The 20,483-nt window shown below is 39.1% G+C and overlaps 1 protein-coding gene across 4 annotated transcripts; it reads right to left on the bottom strand.

Annotated features, from left to right (window-relative positions):
- Positions 1 to 1,468: 1,468 nt before the first annotated feature.
- Positions 1,469 to 20,276, bottom strand: porb (P450 (cytochrome) oxidoreductase b). 4 transcript variants are annotated; one of them, XM_077566322.1, is made up of 16 exons: positions 20,161 to 20,276; positions 16,857 to 17,037; positions 9,534 to 9,582; positions 8,728 to 8,856; positions 8,251 to 8,403; positions 6,728 to 6,852; positions 6,445 to 6,534; positions 6,153 to 6,251; positions 5,780 to 5,896; positions 5,563 to 5,681; positions 5,040 to 5,221; positions 4,306 to 4,455; positions 3,962 to 4,229; positions 3,609 to 3,754; positions 3,242 to 3,327; positions 1,469 to 3,127 (listed from the first exon to the last, which is right to left on the bottom strand). In XM_077566322.1, the coding sequence occupies exons 2-16, from the start codon at positions 17,027 to 17,029 to the stop codon at positions 2,983 to 2,985; spliced, it is 2,031 nt and encodes a 676-aa protein (XP_077422448.1). In that variant the 5' UTR covers positions 17,030 to 17,037; positions 20,161 to 20,276; the 3' UTR covers positions 1,469 to 2,982. The 4 variants fall into 4 exon arrangements, with proteins under 4 accessions (XP_077422448.1, XP_077422449.1, XP_077422447.1 ...); XM_077566323.1 differs by having other exon boundaries at positions 20,149 to 20,168; XM_077566321.1 differs by lacking the exon at positions 20,161 to 20,276 and adding an exon at positions 19,099 to 19,147.
- Between the last annotated feature and the right edge of the window lie 207 nt (positions 20,277 to 20,483).

Genomic DNA, 20,483 nt, shown 5'->3' with positions numbered 1-20,483 from the left:
GTCTACAACCAATGTTAGAGGCATTGCTTATCTTTTTAACTTGCAACCTAAATGTTCTGATTCATCAAATCATCCATTATCTGAAAGGCCCAAGGCTCCATGAGGCCCTAAGCAAAATTAGATTTGGGGGCACTCTGTATAATGCAGCCAGTAGGCTACAATACAGTAGGCCTATTGATTATTGATCATTCATTGATGAATTCCCCTGAGCACAATAAACTGAAAATACAAATGTTACATCATGATAAGATTGGACTGGTATACAATATTCCAAGCGAAAAAACAAAACACTAAGTGGGATACAGAATACCATTGAGGCCTTCAAAAAACTACAACAGCAAAAAATTATAAAGTGCAAATAAATAATAATAAACTTTATTTATATATATTTTTCGTATAAGTGGCCAAAATGAGTTTCCTCCGCAGGGTGTCCGGGGTCTCCCTTAGAGGGACTCAAAATCAATCCGCTGCTCCTCTGCGTTGAGAGGTGGCTCGGGCATCTGGTTCGGATGCCTCCTGGACGCCTCCCTGGAGAGGTGCACCGGGCATTCCCCACCAGCGGGAGGCCCCGGGGATGGCCCATGACACGTTGGAGAGACTATGGCTCTCGTCTGGCTTGGGAACGCTTTGGGATCTCGCCGGAGGAGCTGGTTGAAGTGACTGGGGAGAGGTAAGTCTGGGCTTCCCTGTTTAATCTGACCCGACCCTGGATAAGAGGTAGAAAATGGATGGATGGATATTTTTCAAACACTAAAGATGCAAGACAATGTGCTTTGCAGTCAATGGAAAACACACACGCACGCAGACACACACGCAACACTTATTGAGTGGAGAGACATGACATGGAGACAGGATCCAGGTGAGGAAAAACAATCCGTGGGAGCTATCCGCATCAGATGTGCAGCAGCCAGCCCTCAACCTTGATTTCCACCCGTGAAGTTAAACGGACTTCCGACTTCCCGATTCCACACGCCAGCGTAGTTTCTGGCCACTGATGGCCGCGTTCCAACACTCACTTTTTTTTTCTTTTTGAGGTACAAGTCAATATGAAATGTTACCAATGCAATATGAAAAATGAATTATTAGAAAATCTGAATATGAAATTGCAATATGAAAAACTCCCTATTCAGACCCCAGTATCAACAGTATCTCTGGGAACATTCTTACATTAGCATAAGTACGAGAAACACTATTCAGCCACCTTCTACAGGTAATGTACTGGTCGCCAGCAGTGCACTTACATAAATAAATAAAAATCTTCATATGTCTTACAGTGTAAGATTTTGACCAAACCTACCACATTTAGATTTATATATCAAGTTGTGTAGCAAATTAGTGTATCGCACCCTATTTGCATGAGTACATTTTAACACCTTTCACTACTCTAAAAGTAATTACGTTTGTTAATGAATTTTAAAAATCCGTTTTTAAATGCAACAGTTAAATTGCAATTAAGAAATCAAGCACATAAATTATTCATTTTTTTTATTATTATTAATTTACATATAAAAAATTGTGAGCCTTGCGATCAGACAATTTCAGCATAAAGAGGAATGGACAAAAGTGACAGTTCTCAGTAAAGTGTCTCAGCCTGGTTATAGTACATGAAACATCCAGAAGGAAAAATAAAAATAGTTAAAGTGATGTTGACTAATCCAATATGTAAGGCAGTGTTTAAAAGGCACAGGCTGCACTCTAGCTGGTTGGTAGAATGGCAACATTTGTTTACTCTCCAAATCTATGATTCATGTAAAATTAGTAGGGAAAATGCAGAGCAGGGACAGAGAAAAATGTTTTCTCTATTGTGGTACATAAGCGACTGGACAATATTTACATCAGTTGCATCAAAATGTACAGCCAGCTGTATTTCAGTGTTACTGGCACTGGACAAATCACTTTGTTTTTCAGTCAAATGCATAAAAAAACATCCAGGAGGCCAGACACTGTTACAGGTCAGATTTTTAAATGCTCTAACACTTATCATTGTACCTATACATTTTCATTGAGAAAAAAAACTGCATGCTTGTAAGAAATAAAATACAGTAAAGAATCCCCTTTGCATCACCTACCTGCATCTCAAGTGAATTACTGATTAAACCAAGCAGTAAAAGTCCCTTGTCAAGCATAAAACTGAACATTACATCATTCTTTGATGTCAGTTAATTACAAATATTTCCCTCAAAACTTCATATTTTCTAACATATTTAATGGTATTTTTCTCAGAAGGCAACTCGTGTATGTATACAGTTGGCTCCTGCATAAGCTGTTATTCTCCCCCAATATTTACCCCCCCCCCCACACACACACACACACACACACACATTCCCACCATTTCTCCGTATATCACATATATCGGATGTTCGTGTTTTAATTTTTTTTTTTTTTTTAGGTGAAACAATATCTCTTCCCCAATGCATTTCAATGGATGTCAATTATACACGTCAGCCCCACGAATGGCCGGGGTCGACTGTAGTGCTTATGTTAGCACTCTTTCAAGAGTGTTTACAATAAAAACGGTGTGACTTTGCTAATTCACTCACTAAAAAATTCATAATTATAAAAATAACATAAGAAATGCCGGTAATTTGATTTGCATCTTGTCATTCCTATTTAATGTTTAAAGAGAGAGAAAAATCCAGGGCCATAACGCTTTACTTACACCTTGTTACAGCCAGCAAATTTAACAGCACAGGGGGCCTGCACACTGCTGAAGGCTGAAGGGCAACTGCTGGTGATCCAGTTAGAGACAACATTTCATAGATGAATAGTAGAATAAAGCTGTGCAATGGGTTTACTAAATAACCTGCAGAGGTAGGGCTTCCACCTGTAGCTTCATGAACCAGAATGAAAATAAAAGAATGTTAAATATTTTCAAATTCAGTCACAATAAAATACGATCTAAACAAACAAACAAAAAAAACAGATGCCACAAATTAAAAACAACCGCTTGAGTCGTGAGATTAAGGCCATGATTTGAGGGTTTTAACTCCACACGTCTTGTGAGTAGCGTCCCTTGGTCATCAGTTTCTTGATGTAGTCTGTGGCTTGGGTGCGCGTCATGCCTTCAAGCTCTTCTGCTATCTCATAAAAGGCCATCTGCACATCCTTTGCCATGTTCCTTGCATCACTATAAATCAAGACACACCTGGTTAGACTTGCATGTTTCCATGTGTCCAACAATAAGGAGATAGCAGTGTAATGGAATTATTCAGACTATAAACCAACAATGAATAAAGCATACCCGCAAATGTAGATATGGGCATTTTCTGAGTGAATGAACTTCCAGATGTCCTCTTTATTTTTCTTCATGAGGTGTTGCACATAAACCTTGCATGCCGGAAAAAAATAAGAAAACCTTGTATTGGTTGCATATATCAAAAGAGAAGGTTTGAATACACAAACTATAGCATAGAGTATGTTAAATACACAAACACAAAAATAAACCACAATATATTTTCACTATTTAGCTGGCATATATCCTTACATCTTGTGAGCGGTTTACACAAACCAGTGCAAGTCAGAATACAATCTGATGAGAGTCGGTTTGTTTTGTAGTAATTTGAGGTCAATTTTATACAAGCAAGCAATTGGATAGTCTCAGATTCTACCTTTTGCTCCTGGTCTCGGGAGAAGGCGACATTAAGCCGTGTTAGGACTTCATTCTTCTCAGCCTCTTCTAGCTCCTCTTGGTAGAGATAATCTTCATTCTTATGTCTGCAGCCATAGAACAAAACTGTCGGTCCAACCTCCTTGCCTGTACACAGACAGCAGAGGAAAAACATCAACAATAGCCACTGAGTCTACAACATGTGTCACTAGTTCATCCACAGGTACACCTAATAATAATTATACATTTCAATAAACACTGATTTGAATCACAATACCTATATACTGGGGAGTATTATTTATTATTTTCTCTATTTTTTTATTATTATTATTATTCATTTACATCTATAAATACCTTGCTGTTTGAGCCAGCCCCTCTCCTGGATGAATCCCATGAAGGGAGCGATTCCTGTCCCAGGGCCAACCATGATCACCGGGACGCTGGCCTTGAAGGGTAGGCGGAACTGAGACTTGCGAATATACATGGGAACGGTAGACTTGTGGCCATTGTCAGTGACCAGTTTGTTCTTCAGCCAATTAGTGGCCACTCCCTTGTTGATACGGTTTGTCTTGGTTGTGTACTCGACCACCACGGCACAGATGTGGATGCTGTTCGGATGAACCTGAGCAACAAAGACGATACCATTTCTGTATCCAAATTAAGTGCTGAATTCATTCTGTTATTGATGAGAGACGTACTTTAGAGGAGGAGGCTATGGAGTAATAGCGAGCTTGGAGACGAGGCAACAGCTCACACAAGTGGTCAATGGGGGGTCTTAATGAGGGCATGTCCTCCAGAATGGCAAGAATGTTTCTGCAGGGCTCCAACACCCAACTGTGGTAGAGCGCCTAAAGAGAAGAAGAAACACAAAAAGACGCTAAATGCTATTGCCCTGGGGATAAAAACCACATATGTCAAGTTTACTACAATTACTTGAGTGGAATAACTTTGTTGCACTTGACATGCAATACATACATTTCATGCCAAAAATACACTCAGCATTTTTCTGCCATTGCAAATGTATGAGGCAATATATTTTCTGCAATGGTTAGCATTGTTGCACCACAGCAAAAAAAGGTTCTGGGTTCAAATCTGTATCAGTTCTAGCCTTTTTTGGTTGGGCTTTACATGTTCCCGCTGTGATTGAGTGGGCTCTCTTGCAGTAAGTAGTCCAGTTTCTTTCCATGTTCCAAAAATATGTACAATATGTTATTTCACTGCCGACTCTACATTGTACAATATGTAGCATGTGCTGCATTTAGTTATTTAATGGCAACTCATACAATGACAATAGATTAATTTTATACGATTACATTTTCAAGTATGAGGTAAATAAGGCAATTTATTCACGTCAATCTCCACCTGTTATCGCTGAATATTTTAAATGCATCACATACATTTTCACCTTAAACAACACCACACACACACTGACCTTGCCCTGAGGGGAGGAGGAGGCCATCTTGCGCATATTCTCCTGTTCTTTGGGGTCCGAAGCATACTGCGCCATCTCATAGAGTACGTTGGTGCGAGGAGGGTGTGTGATGTCGAGGTAGTGAGTCAGAGCTGTGCGGTACGTTGTGGGGCAGGGGAACGGGTGCTTCTTATTGGACTCCTCTGAAAAATTAACAACGGATATGTATACATTAGTTACCTCACAGACGAGACATGTATACACAAATGTGTATACATGTCTCGTCTCGTCATTTTTATATTGTATTAAAAATGTGTAAATGGAGTCACTCCCTATCAGTTCAGCCTAAACAACTCTGGTATTAATCAATCATTGCTCATTCAAGCAGTAATTATTATAACTATTACATCATGACCAATAACACACAAATGCAGCAATCATAAAGGAGCTGATTATGTAAGTGCAGATATCAGGGCAAAATTTCATGACGGATTGGAGGGACCAGCTGTTTAAGTCAAAGCACTTTGCGCTTTCAATGCCATACCATCAAGGTTGTTCAGAGAGATAACCACATCAAGGTCCACACCAAGGACTTGTCCCAACTTATTGACTAAGGCTGCATCGTTAGTAGGAAAAACAGCCACATGGTCTCCTGACTCATATCTGCAATCACAGAATACCACAAGTTAGACTTTGGCCAGATAGATGAAAAGCACTCTCACAATTGTATTAGCTTCAACCCCGTGGAGCCCAATACTCACCTAATCTTGGAGCCTGAAATGTCTAATTCAAGGTGCATCAGATGCCTCTGACCACCTTTGTTGAGTTTACGGTTGACAGTGACTGGGGCCAAAAAGGGATTTTTAGAATCATAAGGCCTGTAAATCAGAGTACATAACTTTAACCCGATACTGTAATAATAAAGAATATCTAAAATCATTGTAACATTTTTTTTTCTAGGTTTAGTCTGTACATACAACACATTTTACACACTATAAGTGTCATCTATACAGAATTTTATATAGTAAATTGCAGAGTGCAAAAATGAAAAACAATGTCCACTAGGAGGCAGCAAGCCATTAATGACCTATAGTAAACTTTGCTGCAGGCAGATTTCTCTGTTACAGTACTTACGGCTTCTGGACCTCAAAACTCTTCAGACGGCCAATCTCTCCCGAGAACACTTTATTCATGTTGATGTCAGTGTGCTCCTTCAACTCATACTGCCGTATGCTATGTGACCAAACTTTATGTTAGTTTACATAAACTTGAATTACACTTCATAATTTACAAAAGCATCATGCACACAATGAATCAAAATAGCTTGTTGTGTAACATTATGCAGCAAGATAGTTTTTTTGTTATCCGTCTAGTCAAATCAAAAGAAAAGGAACAATATAAAACATTACAAAGACTATACATGCACCTTGAGTCATCTCCTAAGGCTTCCACGCCAAAGTGTTCACAGACAGCTGGCCAAAACTGTTCCCGCCACGAGACAAAGTCCTCTTCCAAACTGAGAGAAAAACAAAGAAATATAAGGTAAGAGGTAAAAAAAGAAGTTAGATATTTACAGTCAAAAATATTTTAACCGTTAAGATCACTGAAATATGTTGCGCTTATCTGATGAGAAATGACTGTAGTTATTTCTGACATCTAATCTTTCACACTATCAGAAATGGCAAGGTTTGTTTTTTGTTCTCACTTACTTGCCATCATCATCCCCTAAGCCGAGGTCAAAGATGCGTTTGGCCCCGAGTTCCTCCAACCTTTTGTCCACGTATTTCCCCATGGCGTTGTAATGCTCATATGTCTTGTTGCCCAAAGAAAATACCTGCAGGCAAAGAATTCTGATCAGGCATGTCCAACATGATGTTAATGGAGCCAGCTACTTATATTTGCAGCTGTGGACATTTCATCTGAAGTGCATCATATGGTATTGAAATTGGTTCCTTTGCATGCCATTACCTAGATCTCTCTCTTTTTTTCTTTTCTTTTTTTTTTAACTATACCATACATAATAGTGTTGCTATGAAAAAGGTATATTGCTCATAAATATGGAAATTTGTGTATGTTATTTCAAATAATTAATGAAAAGAACAATTATGCACTTGGACAGGAAATGCAAATAAACGTATGAACGCTCATATACAGTATGCCCGTGAATATTCTTAGTCATTTCTTTCATAGGCCACTGAATTGATCGCAACTAGACTGTTGTGGTGGTCTTAAAAGGGGTTTTGCTTCTCAACTGAGCAGGCTCAATCAGCTCATAAATCAGCCTAGATGGGACTGTCTTAACTAGTGATAATGCTATTCACGTTATTAAATGTTATTTGATTGAATAACTAGTATTTTCTAATATCTAAAGCTTGAATCACAAGGTATTCAACCTGCAGTGTACAAACTTTCAATTGTTGGACATTTGACAAATAAAAACAATTGCTATATTAGTTGTGTTGAGCTATTTATGTGGTTCTTGTTCTGATGGTTAATTAGCAAACTAAGTTTGAAACGTTTTCAATGGATGTTGAAAAATTTAAGAACAAATGTATTTTTGCACAAGTCTTCAAAGGCGTTAACGGTGCTTGTTCACAGTATGACCCTCTGAGACATGGATAAAACATTTATGGCCCTCGTGATCAAAGCTGCCAGTTTCTGATGCAGGTCAACTTATAAATACTGTTCTCACAAACAGCAACAACAACGTTCTTGTTCAATTGGCTGTCTGAAATGGATAACTTACATTGATGAACAACTTTAAAGCTTTAAAAGTAGTGACTTCATACGAAATGTAGAAGGGATTTGCAATTACGGCCAATAAAATCTCATGTACTGCTATAAAGATGACAAATGTCAAAACATTTGAAAATTAACAGTAACGCCAGGTCAAAAAAAATCATTGCGGTTGCAGAGCGACTATAAATCCAATGTATCCTGCTCAATGGCCTAAAAATAATTGTCAGCACTCAGTAGGAAATTGTTTGAATTCTTCACAAACAAGAGCAACCCCCGAGACAGACAGAAACAATGGTAGCAACATTCTGCAGCTTCAGAGTTGGGCAAACTTTACGTGGCACTGAATGAACACTTTGACGCTAAATTTCACAACGGTGGGTGACTGCAGTGCAAAACTTCAAAATAAAGCTACCTTTTAAACAATATTGGCATGCCATCTCATACTGGCACTATTTATTAGAAATGAACGCAACCGTGCCATCATAAACCTCACCGTGAAGTTCAGCCCAGAGAGGTCTTCATCATCATTTTCCTGCAGCCAGTCATAAAAATCCTGGGCATTATCTGTCGGGTCTCCTTCTCCATAGGTGGCCATGCAGAATATGGCTAGTGAGTTTTGGATCTCAGACAAACGAGACAATTCACCCTGAAGGATATGACAGAGGCAGACAGCAGTGAATAACAAACGTTTGCAATTTCCATATATGTAAATGTTGTGGTGCACATTGTTCCTGGAAATGTCTGAGGTCACTATAGTGCTCACAATTTATTGTGTTATTGAAATAGCACACACTCGCTCGGCTCAACAAAAAAGTTGACTGAATTTGAATCATTTCTGACATTTGCAATAAATTAGAGTTTTCCCCAGCAGAATCTGATGAAATGGAGGAAAGGAATGACGCAAAAATAAAAAAATGCAAGAAACTAGAAACTCCACATGTATATTGCACACTACACAGTTTTAAGTTACCATGTCATATTCCTCTGGGTCAGCAGCCATTCCTTTCATGCCATAACGCTGAGCGTCTTTGGAGAGTCTGTTGGCAAACTCCTCTGCTGTGCCAGTCTGGGAGCCATAGAACACAATGATGTTCTTTCCCTGAGGGCGACAATGGACAGAAAAACAATTTAGACAAACTGAAAAGAAAACTAGTGAAATTGTGATCAAATCTGTACACACGAAGTTGCTATGAGAATTCACAATACAGACCAACAGGGTCTGGGCCAATTTTTTTTTCCGCTATCACGACTGTATCTGAATTATTTGTAGCAAAACCACATGATTCACACCCTAAATATTTTTAACAATTATCCACCTACACAACGACTGGATGGAAGAGAGAAAAAAAAAACATATTGTTACCATATTGGTAACAATATGTTTATTATATTTGCTCTTATTCATATGAAGCTAAGAAGGCAAGCAAAATATTTAAAAAACCTCAGTGCAGTTCCAGATCTCTGCAGACTATAACCACAATATTAAACACATTTTTGGCTTAATATTACTAAGACAGTTTTACTCTCAACTTGAGCTTTATTAACTTTGGAGAGTATTCTCAGATTATACAAGTTTCCTTAGCTGCACTTGAACTTGATGATGTTGTTGTCTGGAATGAACGTTTGCCCTCTCACTTCCTATTGACTGAAAATGGCGTCACATTGCCCAAGGGCTCAAATAACGACATGGCTCACCTGTTTTCTGGGATTGGTCGTATGACGTTGCGCAATAATAATCAAAATACTGCATTTAGACTAGTAGGGGTAAGAACTTACTGTTTTCTTCATTTTCTCGATGAAACTGGTTTCTCTTGTTGGGGGTGCTCTGGAAAAGACAAAATATTTAACTTGTTATGGGAAAGCAGATGGAAAATTAAGATAGGAAAAATAATTTTGCAATCATGCTTATATGACATTTAACTTGTACAGTACTTCTATTGCATTACAGTGCCACAATGAGTTCAGTGACCTTCTTCTTTTCCCTTCGGCTTTTCCCGTCAGGGGTCGCCACAGCAAATCAGTTGCCTCCAGCTAACCCTGTCCTCTGCATTCTCTGCTCTCACAACAACTACCTTCATGTCCTCTTTAACTACATCCATAAACCTCCTCTTTGGTCTTCCTCCAGACCTCCTGCCTGGCATTTGGAAACTCAGCATCCTTCTGCCAATATACTCACTATCTCTCCTCTGGACATGTCCAAACCATCTCAGTCTGGCCACTCTGACTTTCTTTCCAAAGCCTCTTACATGTGCTGCCCCTCTGATGTACTCCTGATTCTATCCATCCTGGTCACTCCCAAAGAGAACCTCAGCAGCCTTCTGTCTTTTCCTCAGTGGCACTGTCTCCAGAACAAACAACATTTTTTATAAACCTTTCCTTTCATTTTAGCTGATGCTCTTCTATCACACATCACACCTGACACTTTTATCCACCCGTTCCAGCCTGCCTGCACATGCTTCATCACTTCTTTTCCACACTCTTTTGCTCTGGACTGTTGACCTTGAATACTTAAACTCCTCCACCTTCTTGGTCTCTTCCTGTAACCTCACTCTACCACTTGGGTCTCTCCCATTCACACGCAAATACTCCGTCTTGCTACGGCTAACCTTCATTCCCCTCCTTTCCAAGGCAAACCTCCACGCCTCTAGCTTCTGCTCCACCTGTTCCCTGCTCTCACTACAGATCACAATGTCATCAGCAATGGAGATTCCTGTCTAACCTCGTCTGTCATCCTGTCCATTACCATAGCAAACAAGAAGGGGCTCAGAGCCGATCCCTGATGTAGTCCCACCTCCGCCTTGAACTCCTCCATCACACCTACTACAGCACACCTCACCACCGTCTTACAGTCCTTATACATGTCCTGCACAACTTGAACATACATCTCTGTCACTCCAGACTTCTGCATACAAAATGTATGTCCCCTCTGGGCACCCTGTCATAAGCTTTCTCCAGATCTACAAAGACACAATGCAGCTCCTTCTGACCTTCTCTGTACTTCTCTAACAACAGCCTCAAAGGCTCATTCCTCAGGCATCTTCTCACTATCTAAGATCCTGTTGAACAACCCAGTCAGAAATTCTACTGCTACCTCTCTTAGACACTTCCATACCTCCACAGGTATATCATCAGGACCAAGTGCCTTTCCAATCTTCATCATTTCAGTGACAAAAGAACAAAAATAAATAAATCACATAAATAAAAATGTGTTTCTATTATTTTTAGTACAGCTAAGATTTTAGAAGATTATGTGAATAATTACAGTCCTTGTAAATCTCGCATCACTGTAATCTTCATCACATTGTCAATTAAAGCCAGAACAAATTCACGAGGTGATAAACGGTTGAACAAATCAAAACAACAGACATGATGACACGCAACATGTATTATTGCAGAAAAACAGTAGCAGCATCGGGGAGGGGGGGAGGGGGGCTGAGGAAAAACCTGTAGTTTGGTCTGATAAAATATGCATACTCTGCAGAAAAGAAGAAAAAAAATCTCACATTGCATGACATAGCATGCGAGCAATCAGTGTAACAGTGTAACAGGACAGTGTATTCTATGTGTTTACTTTGCACTGATGTCTGTTATACCTTTTGCCATTTTCCACAAAGATGACCAACAAAACACCTCAGCTGACTTAATTCTATTCAGTAATCAAAGATTTTTGCTGTCTCCTTTGCCTTTTGTCAACAAGACAAGGTCTCAACCGGAAGTTACCGTGATAGTTGGCTACAACCGCCAAGTGGATGAGTGATGCTCATATTTTGCAAGGTTGTTTTGTTAGGTAGTTTTGCTCATTTGCTTGAAATCACTTTTGGCTGCCATTATTAACCAACCTTTTGTAAACAAAGCACCCGCATGACTAATGCTTAACAGATAAAACAGCACTAATTGAAGATGCAAACCTTTACATTTGCTTTTCCTGCTATTTACTGTTTTACAGCCTTATGATTGTTAAGGTTATGCTAGTGGTTGATGAAATTTTAGACTTGTGTGGCAAAATGAGATGCATCATGTGCATCAGTGACTATAAGTATTACCTGTCCACGTTTATCTTTTAGGCTTAGAGTGTCTAATTGGTTTCAACAATCATTTTATTTTGAAGTAATTCTTTCTGTCGTCTGCTTATACTTTAGAAAATTAACAATAAAAAAAATATTACATAATAGATTGCGCACCAAAAAAATGTTTAATGATGGCAACAGTTTAGGCTCTGGAACCAATTACTGCAAATATACAGTTGTGCTTGAAAGTTTTAGGGCTATGTAAATTTATGAGCACATAGTATGGTGAGAAAAAGTCTTTATGCCCATAAAATCCAAAATACCGTGGCAATTGTTATGATATTTTCAGGGGCTGAAGTGGACATAAGTAGAGATGTGCATGTGATTTTTGGTGGCACATTGACAACTCATAGCATTTTTGTGTCATTAAGTGACGTTTATCTTTTGTACATTTACAAGGGTATGTAAACTTTCAAGCACAACTGTTATTGATCTCTATGGCAAATGTTTTTAAGCAAGCAGATCAAAGTGAAGTTCGACAAGCACCGCTGAACAAACAAATTGTGGTCATGCATCAAGGTACCACTGTCATTATTTCACAGCGCATTTATACAGTAACTTATGTTGTCTAAGTCCGCTTAACACAAAAGATGATTTAATACAGTCTGTGCCCAGAATGCTGCAATCAAATTCAATCGTTAAGTGTCAAGGTCCTCAGCCTGTTAGCCTGCTTCTCAATGGTCACACAGGTCATGTTCTCCTCTTTCAGTCACATCATTCATGTGCTTTCCTGGGCTATTAGCTTCCCCTTGGGATTTTGGCGCTACACAAATATTTGGGTTGTTTGTGCCACTGTTCAACTCATTCTCCCTTAAAACCCATCCTATTAATCACAAACAATAATTCATCACATAGACTGCCACAACATCGAATAGATAAACTAATATGAGTATCTAATCATGAGATTTCAGATGTTAATTATTTAGCTGTCAACCGTATATAAAAGGTGATCATATAATGCTTGTTTATCTGCAAAATGTAGCCTAGCCAGACTACTGTAAACGTAAGAAACCAATTAGAATTCAAGCATGAGAATCTGATGCCAAACACGCCATAAAACAGGCTCCTGTGGTTAACACTTGTACTCTGGAGCGAAGATAACTCCAGATGGAAATCGAAAAGCAGACGTTTGCCCTCAAGCTCAAGCATTCCTGTCAGATCTAATAGAGAGTCGAAGAACATAATCAGATGGTCTTGGAAATGTCTGCATCATAAGCAACAAACCTGAGCACATGAAAAATACATCGAATTCTCAGGAGAAAGTTGTATTGTATGAAAAGCAGAGTTTCTGTGCAGTAGCCATCTCAAATATTGTGCTTCCAAGCCCTCCTCTCTTTTCCTTGACATTCTTGTGTCTCTCTGTCACAAAATGAAATGGAAATGTGCCCCTCCCCCCACACGTGAAACTTACAGGATGGTTAAAAGTTAATTGTCCGATGTATAATTACCATATGCACTTTCAAACAGTATGAGCCGGTTTTGTGTTTTAAGTAAAACAAGCTCATTGACCCATGCAGCTTGACAGTGTCAAGCTTATGTACGCAACATTTTCTATTTCTTTTTTTTAGGTGACTCATTACTGATGGCAACTGAACAGTGCAATTATTGGTTTAAAAAACATTTAATCATTTCAAATAACGTTGCAAACACTCGGTCACGTCTGAATCCAGCAGATTAAGAATTCACATCCTGATCTTTCATTAAAGAGCACCACAAACTACCTAGAGTCCAAAACTAAGCATCATTTGGTAACAGTTAATGTGCATATATGATAGGGAGACAAGCAAACAGGTTACTGACCTCTCGGCAGCATCTCTCCTGTCTTCTGGCAGGGAAAAAACACAGCCCATGGCATGTAGCCCTGTAGCTCAGCACAGCCACTATCACCGCTGGCTAGGCAACGCCACACCGTGAACCGCCACACTCCGTCTCAATAGCAGGATGTCAACACTCCACAGCCACAAGCAGACAAAAACAACCACAGTCCAGAAAGACACTTAAAAAAAAAGTGGTCTCCTTTCACCTCAGTGGCTCCAGCGTTATCTGAATTCAACCTCTTCCTGTGCTGCTCCGTGAATCCAGTCTGTTTCTCATATTCGCTCTCAGACATACGCCAACTGCAGCCCTGTCAGTGTCTGGACACAATGGTGGGAAACTGACTTTCCCATAAAATGTAGCAGAGCTGCAGACCCACACCAGCACACACTGAAGCACTCTGGGGCTGAAAAGCCTTCCCCCTCAGGCCCGCCCCCTTTTCCTCTCCGGCCTGAAAGGTGTTAGGCACGAAAAAGTCTACAAGATCCATTCTAAGGATTTGGCTAGTCCACTAACCAAAGCCACTCCTCCGTGGACCACTAAAAGCGGGGAAAGAGCTGAATGGTAGGTTTTTGTCCCCACCCGCCCCCACATCACTGGAGGAGAGAGGTGAATGCCATTGCTATGGCAACCTCATTTATCATAAAAGGATTCCATTTGTGACAAGGGCCAATGGCAGAGGAGCTCATCTAACGCACATACACAAAAGGGAGAGGGGAAAGGTTGGGGGGGAAAAGTAACTCCGGGTGAAGAAAGGGTTGCTTGTCTTTTGCCTCAACGTCCACCTTTTGGAAAGACCTCACAAAAGAAGCTTGGCACGCAACTTTCTCCTGATTCCAGGGCCAAAAAAACAAAAGCACAGAAAATACATGGAGACTACGCCTCCTTCAAAACAGTTAGGTAATCAGCGTACTCTTAAATGGGGGAGAAGACCATCTTTCCGCTTGTTTCATTTTATGCTCCTTTCCTGCATCCCCTCCCCTCACAGATCGACTAAAGTAACAAAATGCTTCCTGATGGTCATTCCTCTGGTGACCAGCCCTCGCACAATAAGTCAAGAGCTCACAAACTCAACAGTTCTTTCAGTGACAAAACTTCAACCACTCAGAGAGCATAGTTTTGGGTGGTTAAATAATTTGTGTTGTGGTTGGGGAGGGTCTACAAATGTAGCCAGTTCCCTGAGAGTTCAGTGGAAACAAACCAAGCCTCCATCCCTCGTCTGCTGTGACGTAAGGAGGGAACAACCAAGGGAATGCTTTGACTTGAGGGGGGGGGAGACGCAAAGACAAGAAAGATAATGAAAGCTACATGTTGAAAGTTTAAGCTCAAGATGTAAGGACTCCTACTTAAATGTGTCTTTCATGTGTGACAAGAATTGATGACACAGAGGGACAATTTCGGTTCCAAAACATTCACAGGCCTAAAGCATTTCAATTTAGATTTTTCCTTCAGGATCAGGAACTGACCACTACAAACTAGAAATCAATCAATTTTGATAAGACTTTCAGATCAGCGAGTTTATATAAGGATTGACTCCAAACTAAGAGGAAAGAATGCTTGAAAATGGTTTTAAAATACCAAATAAGTCTGGAGTAGTTTTTCAAAAACGTGGAAGCCCAAATGTCCTTCAATTCTGGAATGACCCTTATACAGAATTATATTACAAAATGTTCCAATAGTGTATTATCATTGTCTTGTTTGGTAGATGGAGTAAATGGACTCGACTCCTTGAATAAAAAAACAAACATTTTGAAGCATGATGAAATGAGACAACTGGCAAGCTTTGAAATCAAGTGCTTTTTCTTCCACTTCTTAGTATGTGGTTTACATCAATTTAATGTCTTATAAGAATTCATAAGAGGTCAAGAGTGAAAATATGATTATATGATAGAACTACAAATATGCAGGGGTCAGGTGTAGTGTTTATGTTGTAATATCAGCAATCACCACTAGATGGCATACATGGCTGGTTGCGCTTAACCGTACACTGAGTCTATACTTCCCAATACTAAAACAAGAGTAGGGCTTATAACTATTTGTGGATTTGGAATGATAAACAGGGTTAGGGTTAGGGTACAGCAATGATATTACAATTTTGAGTGAGTTGATTTTTGTGAATAGGTGCACAAATATTAGTTCTTGCACTTAATCTTGGTTTCTCGTTCAACAGTTTGGTGCCTTTGCACTGGGGAAAAAAATACTGTATGTAGTAATGTATTTTGATGTTTGCGTCAACGCCTTTGTTGTTGGGTTAGGAGAGTGGACATTTTATACATTTAAAAATGTATTATCAAAAATAAAATATATTAAGATAAAAGTAGTAGTACATATTTCACACATATGCTCGTATTTTGCCCATATGCAAAATTGCATTTTTTTCGTACATCTAGTTAGTAAGTGGTCCGATGTGGCCCCCTCCAGCATTTAATTTGCCTATCCCTGATTTAGGATGTTCGTCTGCTAGCCTTAACGGGTTCCTTTCTGATTAAGTGTCCACATAGCACTTTATATTCTATTTGAGGATATAACAATCAAACAAATTTGGCGCTCTAATTTGTCCGTGTTGACGACTCACACTGCTCATTTAATTTGTAGGCAAAATATTCCTACACTGGGGGCCGACTTTTGGCTATGTACATAGTAATCCTTTTTCCACTTAATTTCTCCTACGTTACCTTGGTTTGGTCCTCACAAAGCGCACTTGCTGCATGTGTATTTAATGTGAATGCTAGTGGCCCCATCTCGCCCCAAAGACTTTAAAGAGGGTTCACTCCGTTCATTCCAATATGGAAGGTACGCACCCAGGCTAAAGTCAGCACCTGTTCCAAAGTTTAGTGTTCACTTCTGAGATGGTTTAAATGCAATAGACATATTTTAAGTACAGTATATGCATGTGTTTATGACAATGAGGATGATTCTTCTAATGTCACTTTTTAAAACAACCGTGGCTTGATTTCAGTTTGCATAACCAGTTCAATGATCAACCAATCATGAACTGAATGTACAATTCACAAAGCTTTTTGGATGACATTTTGAGTAGCCTCATCACAATTATGAAACATTAACAAAAATGTAGTGGGTGTTCTTTTAAAGAAGAACCACCTCTCTCACCACTCCAAGTAAGACTACGTCATGATATTTCTCTCAAAATGTTTTTTCAAGGATACTTTAAAAAAAAAAAAAAAAGAAAGAAAGAAAGAAAATGAAGGAAACTCACATTGTTACAATCTTCTTAAAATCAGGCAGGGGTTCAGGCTTCTTGCGGGACATGAACCAATAGATGACAAGGCCAACGATCAGAGAGAAGAGGAAGAGGTCAAGGTTGCTAAAAAGAGGCTCGTCCTCGTCAGCCATGGGTTGGGTGGCGCTGTCAGGTTCCATGTCTGCCATCCTCTTTTCTAGAGACAAATAAATAAATAAAAAGTTCTGAACAATCTCTTCAATGACAAAATCATCTTAACTGGTCTCATAAATTGTTTTTGGCAAACTATAAGACAATAACTAATCATTTAAGTTTACTGATCATATAATTCTGCTCTGTTACAATGTATATACAGTATATCCATTTTTGGCTCTGTGACTTAATTAGGAACAGGATTATTATATATCAAAGTTATCATTGTTATTTTTTTACTTCCAGCTTTGAGCATACCTGAATTAATACCAAATATGTTTGATGAGTTGTAAGATGGGGGGGCTGCAGTTTCGAGAAGGATATAGTGAATGAAGAGGGATAGTGGCACAGAACCAGTTCAACTGCACTGAGAAATATGATGGTTAACAGATGTGGCTAATGCGTTTACTTTCTCTATACAATGCCTGCTTTTGTGCAAGCATTATTGAACAATTGGTTGGAAAGCAACAGGAATCTCCAGTCCAGCTTCAAGAACAGCATCTCTCTCTCTCTTTTTTTTTAATGGGTCCAAAAGGACTTTGTGCTCTGAGCTCATGTTTCAAGTCTATGGGTGAACATAATGTTTTATTTTAAAGACTGTTCCGAGCTATATACACAGTTGGACACCTTAGTACAGGCTAACATGAAAACCACAGGCTTACTTAATCATTTAACCATTTCACTGCCTTTGATAAGTAAAGTATAAGTATACTTGTCAATGACATTTTTTTCAACAGGGTTAAGATGGGGAAAGACTCAGATTATGCTCCAACTTTACTGATGCACAACCACCAGTAGATGGCATCATTGCCCCATTTTATACGAAATAAACATGTTTCAGAGTCCATGGGAGTAATGGCTGCATTTTGTGCACCCTACATTTTTCTACTGTCGATTATAAAAGAACGGGACGAAGCAGAAAGGAGAAAGTCTATTCTGTCATTTGGCAGATTTGGTTTGTATATAATTATTGAACATAATATAGTGTGGGTATTGAAAATTTAGAAATGTTCTAAAATAACTGGTAGTGAATGAGTTAATAGGGCTGTCACAGCAGCAACACACAGATTTATATACATACTGTACACATACATATCGCTGGCATCAGGCTGAAACCTTGTACCTCCAAACTTGTCACTTTTGTTCAAAACCATTAAGCATTCACACTTGTGGACTGATCAATAGTAGAGATTTGATTTTTGAAAACATTTACCAAATTGTGACATACGGTACGAAGTTTCGGCCCGACTTCAGTGATATACACAGTACTTACACATGTATACATGATACATAAAGCATATATACACATGTATGTATACATACAGTGGGGAACAAAAACAAACAAACAAACATTCAATATTCATTTTCAACAGATAAACGAGGGTCTGTGTGGACTAACAAGCTCTATATTTGTATTTGGTACTACTGTTCTCTCAACAGATGCAATGTGACATAACCCAGAATGCAAGCTTATAGCATTTGAGAAACTGTTTTGTGAGTACTTGTAGTCTAGCGTTTTCATGTTTTGATTTCCTATCTCAAGGCCCCTGTACAGGCTGCCAGAGCCACATGTCTCACAGAAAAATAAACCCACTATCGTATCTTCAACATGAACAGGATCCCAATGTTCCTCCCTGCTAACAAAATCTTCTTCAATGTGTAATCCCAAAGTTTGTGTGCACTCACCAACAAATGACAACCTCACATATAATATCCTATGCAGCATGGCACTCACATAATATCAGTTCATGTGTAGGACAGACATTGCATTAATTCATATTAAAGATTATCGGCAGATGTGTCAGCCTTGGAAGAGGTACAATGGTTGAAGAAAGTGAACACACACTTGGTAAAACACCCAACTGAAGCCAGCATAAACCTGTTTTTAGAAGAAAAAAAACAATGCGAGTGAGAAGTAAGTAAAATTAAACTAGGGAAAAATTTAATGTTTAGGGGAAGTTAAGTTGAATTGTTATTGATTGATGATCACAACAGCCTGGTATTTGAACAGGAGTGTGTTCACACAAGAACCGGAAAAATACCTTTTATAACTCATTTCTCTCACCGTTTGCAGAAACTCCCAATACTGTAGATGACATTCCAGTTCCCCATGTTACATGTTGCACTAATTTAGAATCTGTTCCATTCTACTCAAAGGTGCTTCCTACCCAATAGTTTTACTTGCAGTGTAAATGACTGACGTTAAAAGCGCTGAATTAATAGGAACACTAAATAAATAAATAAAAAAGAGCAAAATATCCAGTTTTGGTCTGAAGGTAATAATTTAGCCCATAGTCCATTCCTACAAAACATTTGATGAAACTCATCAATTTGTGTACTTCTGCTGGCAGATGTGCTCATCTCGAGGTGAAGTAACAACATTCACGAAACAATTTGATGTTAGAAAAGAACTTTTGTGATTGAGAAATTTGAGTGAAATCACCACGATATCACTCAAATTAGAAAAAAGTGAAGCCCTGCTTCAATTTTAGTCATTCATAAAAGCAGCTCACAAGGGATGGGGTCACCATCATGTGAAACCTTGGTTTGTTGCTAATTAAAATCCAATGAAAGAGGCTTTAAAAGTCTTGTTGCCATCGGCGTGTTCAACGGAACGATGGATTGGACATACACGTTGTTCATCCACACAAGTCACAATTTCGCAAAGAACAAATACAACATGTGAATGAGTAACTGGATGTGCTGACAAAAGGTTAACACGTTACTCTCAACCACTTTACTTTACATGTACCGAGGTACATGTAAACACAATTTCGACAACTTGCTAGCAGGACTTGATTTTGACCCCCGTTATTCTCAAAACAAAAAAAACATTGCATACACGCATTGCCCCTAAATTAACCCGAGTTTTATGAGAAATTACGATTAGCTGCCACATGGCATAAAGTGGTCATCATCGCACACAAAGGTAAAGAAACCCTGACTTTAGCCTCACATTGCGTAACTAGACATAACATTGGTCAGCTACTTTTGGCCCAAAACGGAACATTTACTCTATGTTTTAGGGTTTGTAACGACCGCGTCCTCCCTAAATGTAACTCGATTTAACTGCCATTCACTCACAACAAAGATAAATCAATAAATGTTGTCATACCCGCGACCTTACCTTCTCGCCTCTCAAACTCACGTTCACAGTGCTCACAACGCGGAAGGAAACTTTACGCCATGTAGGATGATACCATCTCAGTCCTTACAGCGGGGGTGGCCACGTTGGATAGTCCAAGTCAATTCTATAAAAATTGCTATTTACTCCGCTCCTTTTTTGCACTCGAGAATAATATTCTAGCGGTTTGTTAGATACATTTGACCGTGAATGGCATCAAACGTATTCTTTACAATCCGAACACTTTAAAGATGACACGTGTTTCGAAGTAGATACCCCTAGAAAAGCATTACCTAATGTCTTTATACTATTGTAACCTACCATGA

Source organism: Vanacampus margaritifer, chromosome 5 (genome assembly GCF_051991255.1).
Source record: "Vanacampus margaritifer isolate UIUO_Vmar chromosome 5, RoL_Vmar_1.0, whole genome shotgun sequence".
NCBI classification, from domain to species: Eukaryota; Metazoa; Chordata; class Actinopteri; order Syngnathiformes; family Syngnathidae; genus Vanacampus; species Vanacampus margaritifer.
Note: the sequence above shows the minus strand (reverse complement) of the source record. Positions and strands in the feature narration are given on the sequence as shown.

Coding starts and splice junctions, on each gene's coding strand:
- porb (XM_077566321.1), bottom strand. CDS start 19,132: ATGTCATCTACAGTATTGGGAGTTTCTGCAAACG. Junction 5,682..5,779: donor ATTTCAGGCTCCAAGATTAG/GTGAGTATTGGG, acceptor CTGTGATTGCAG/ATATGAGTCAGGAGACCATG. Junction 5,222..5,562: donor CTCTCTGAACAACCTTGATG/GTATGGCATTGA, acceptor TTAATTTTTCAG/AGGAGTCCAATAAGAAGCAC.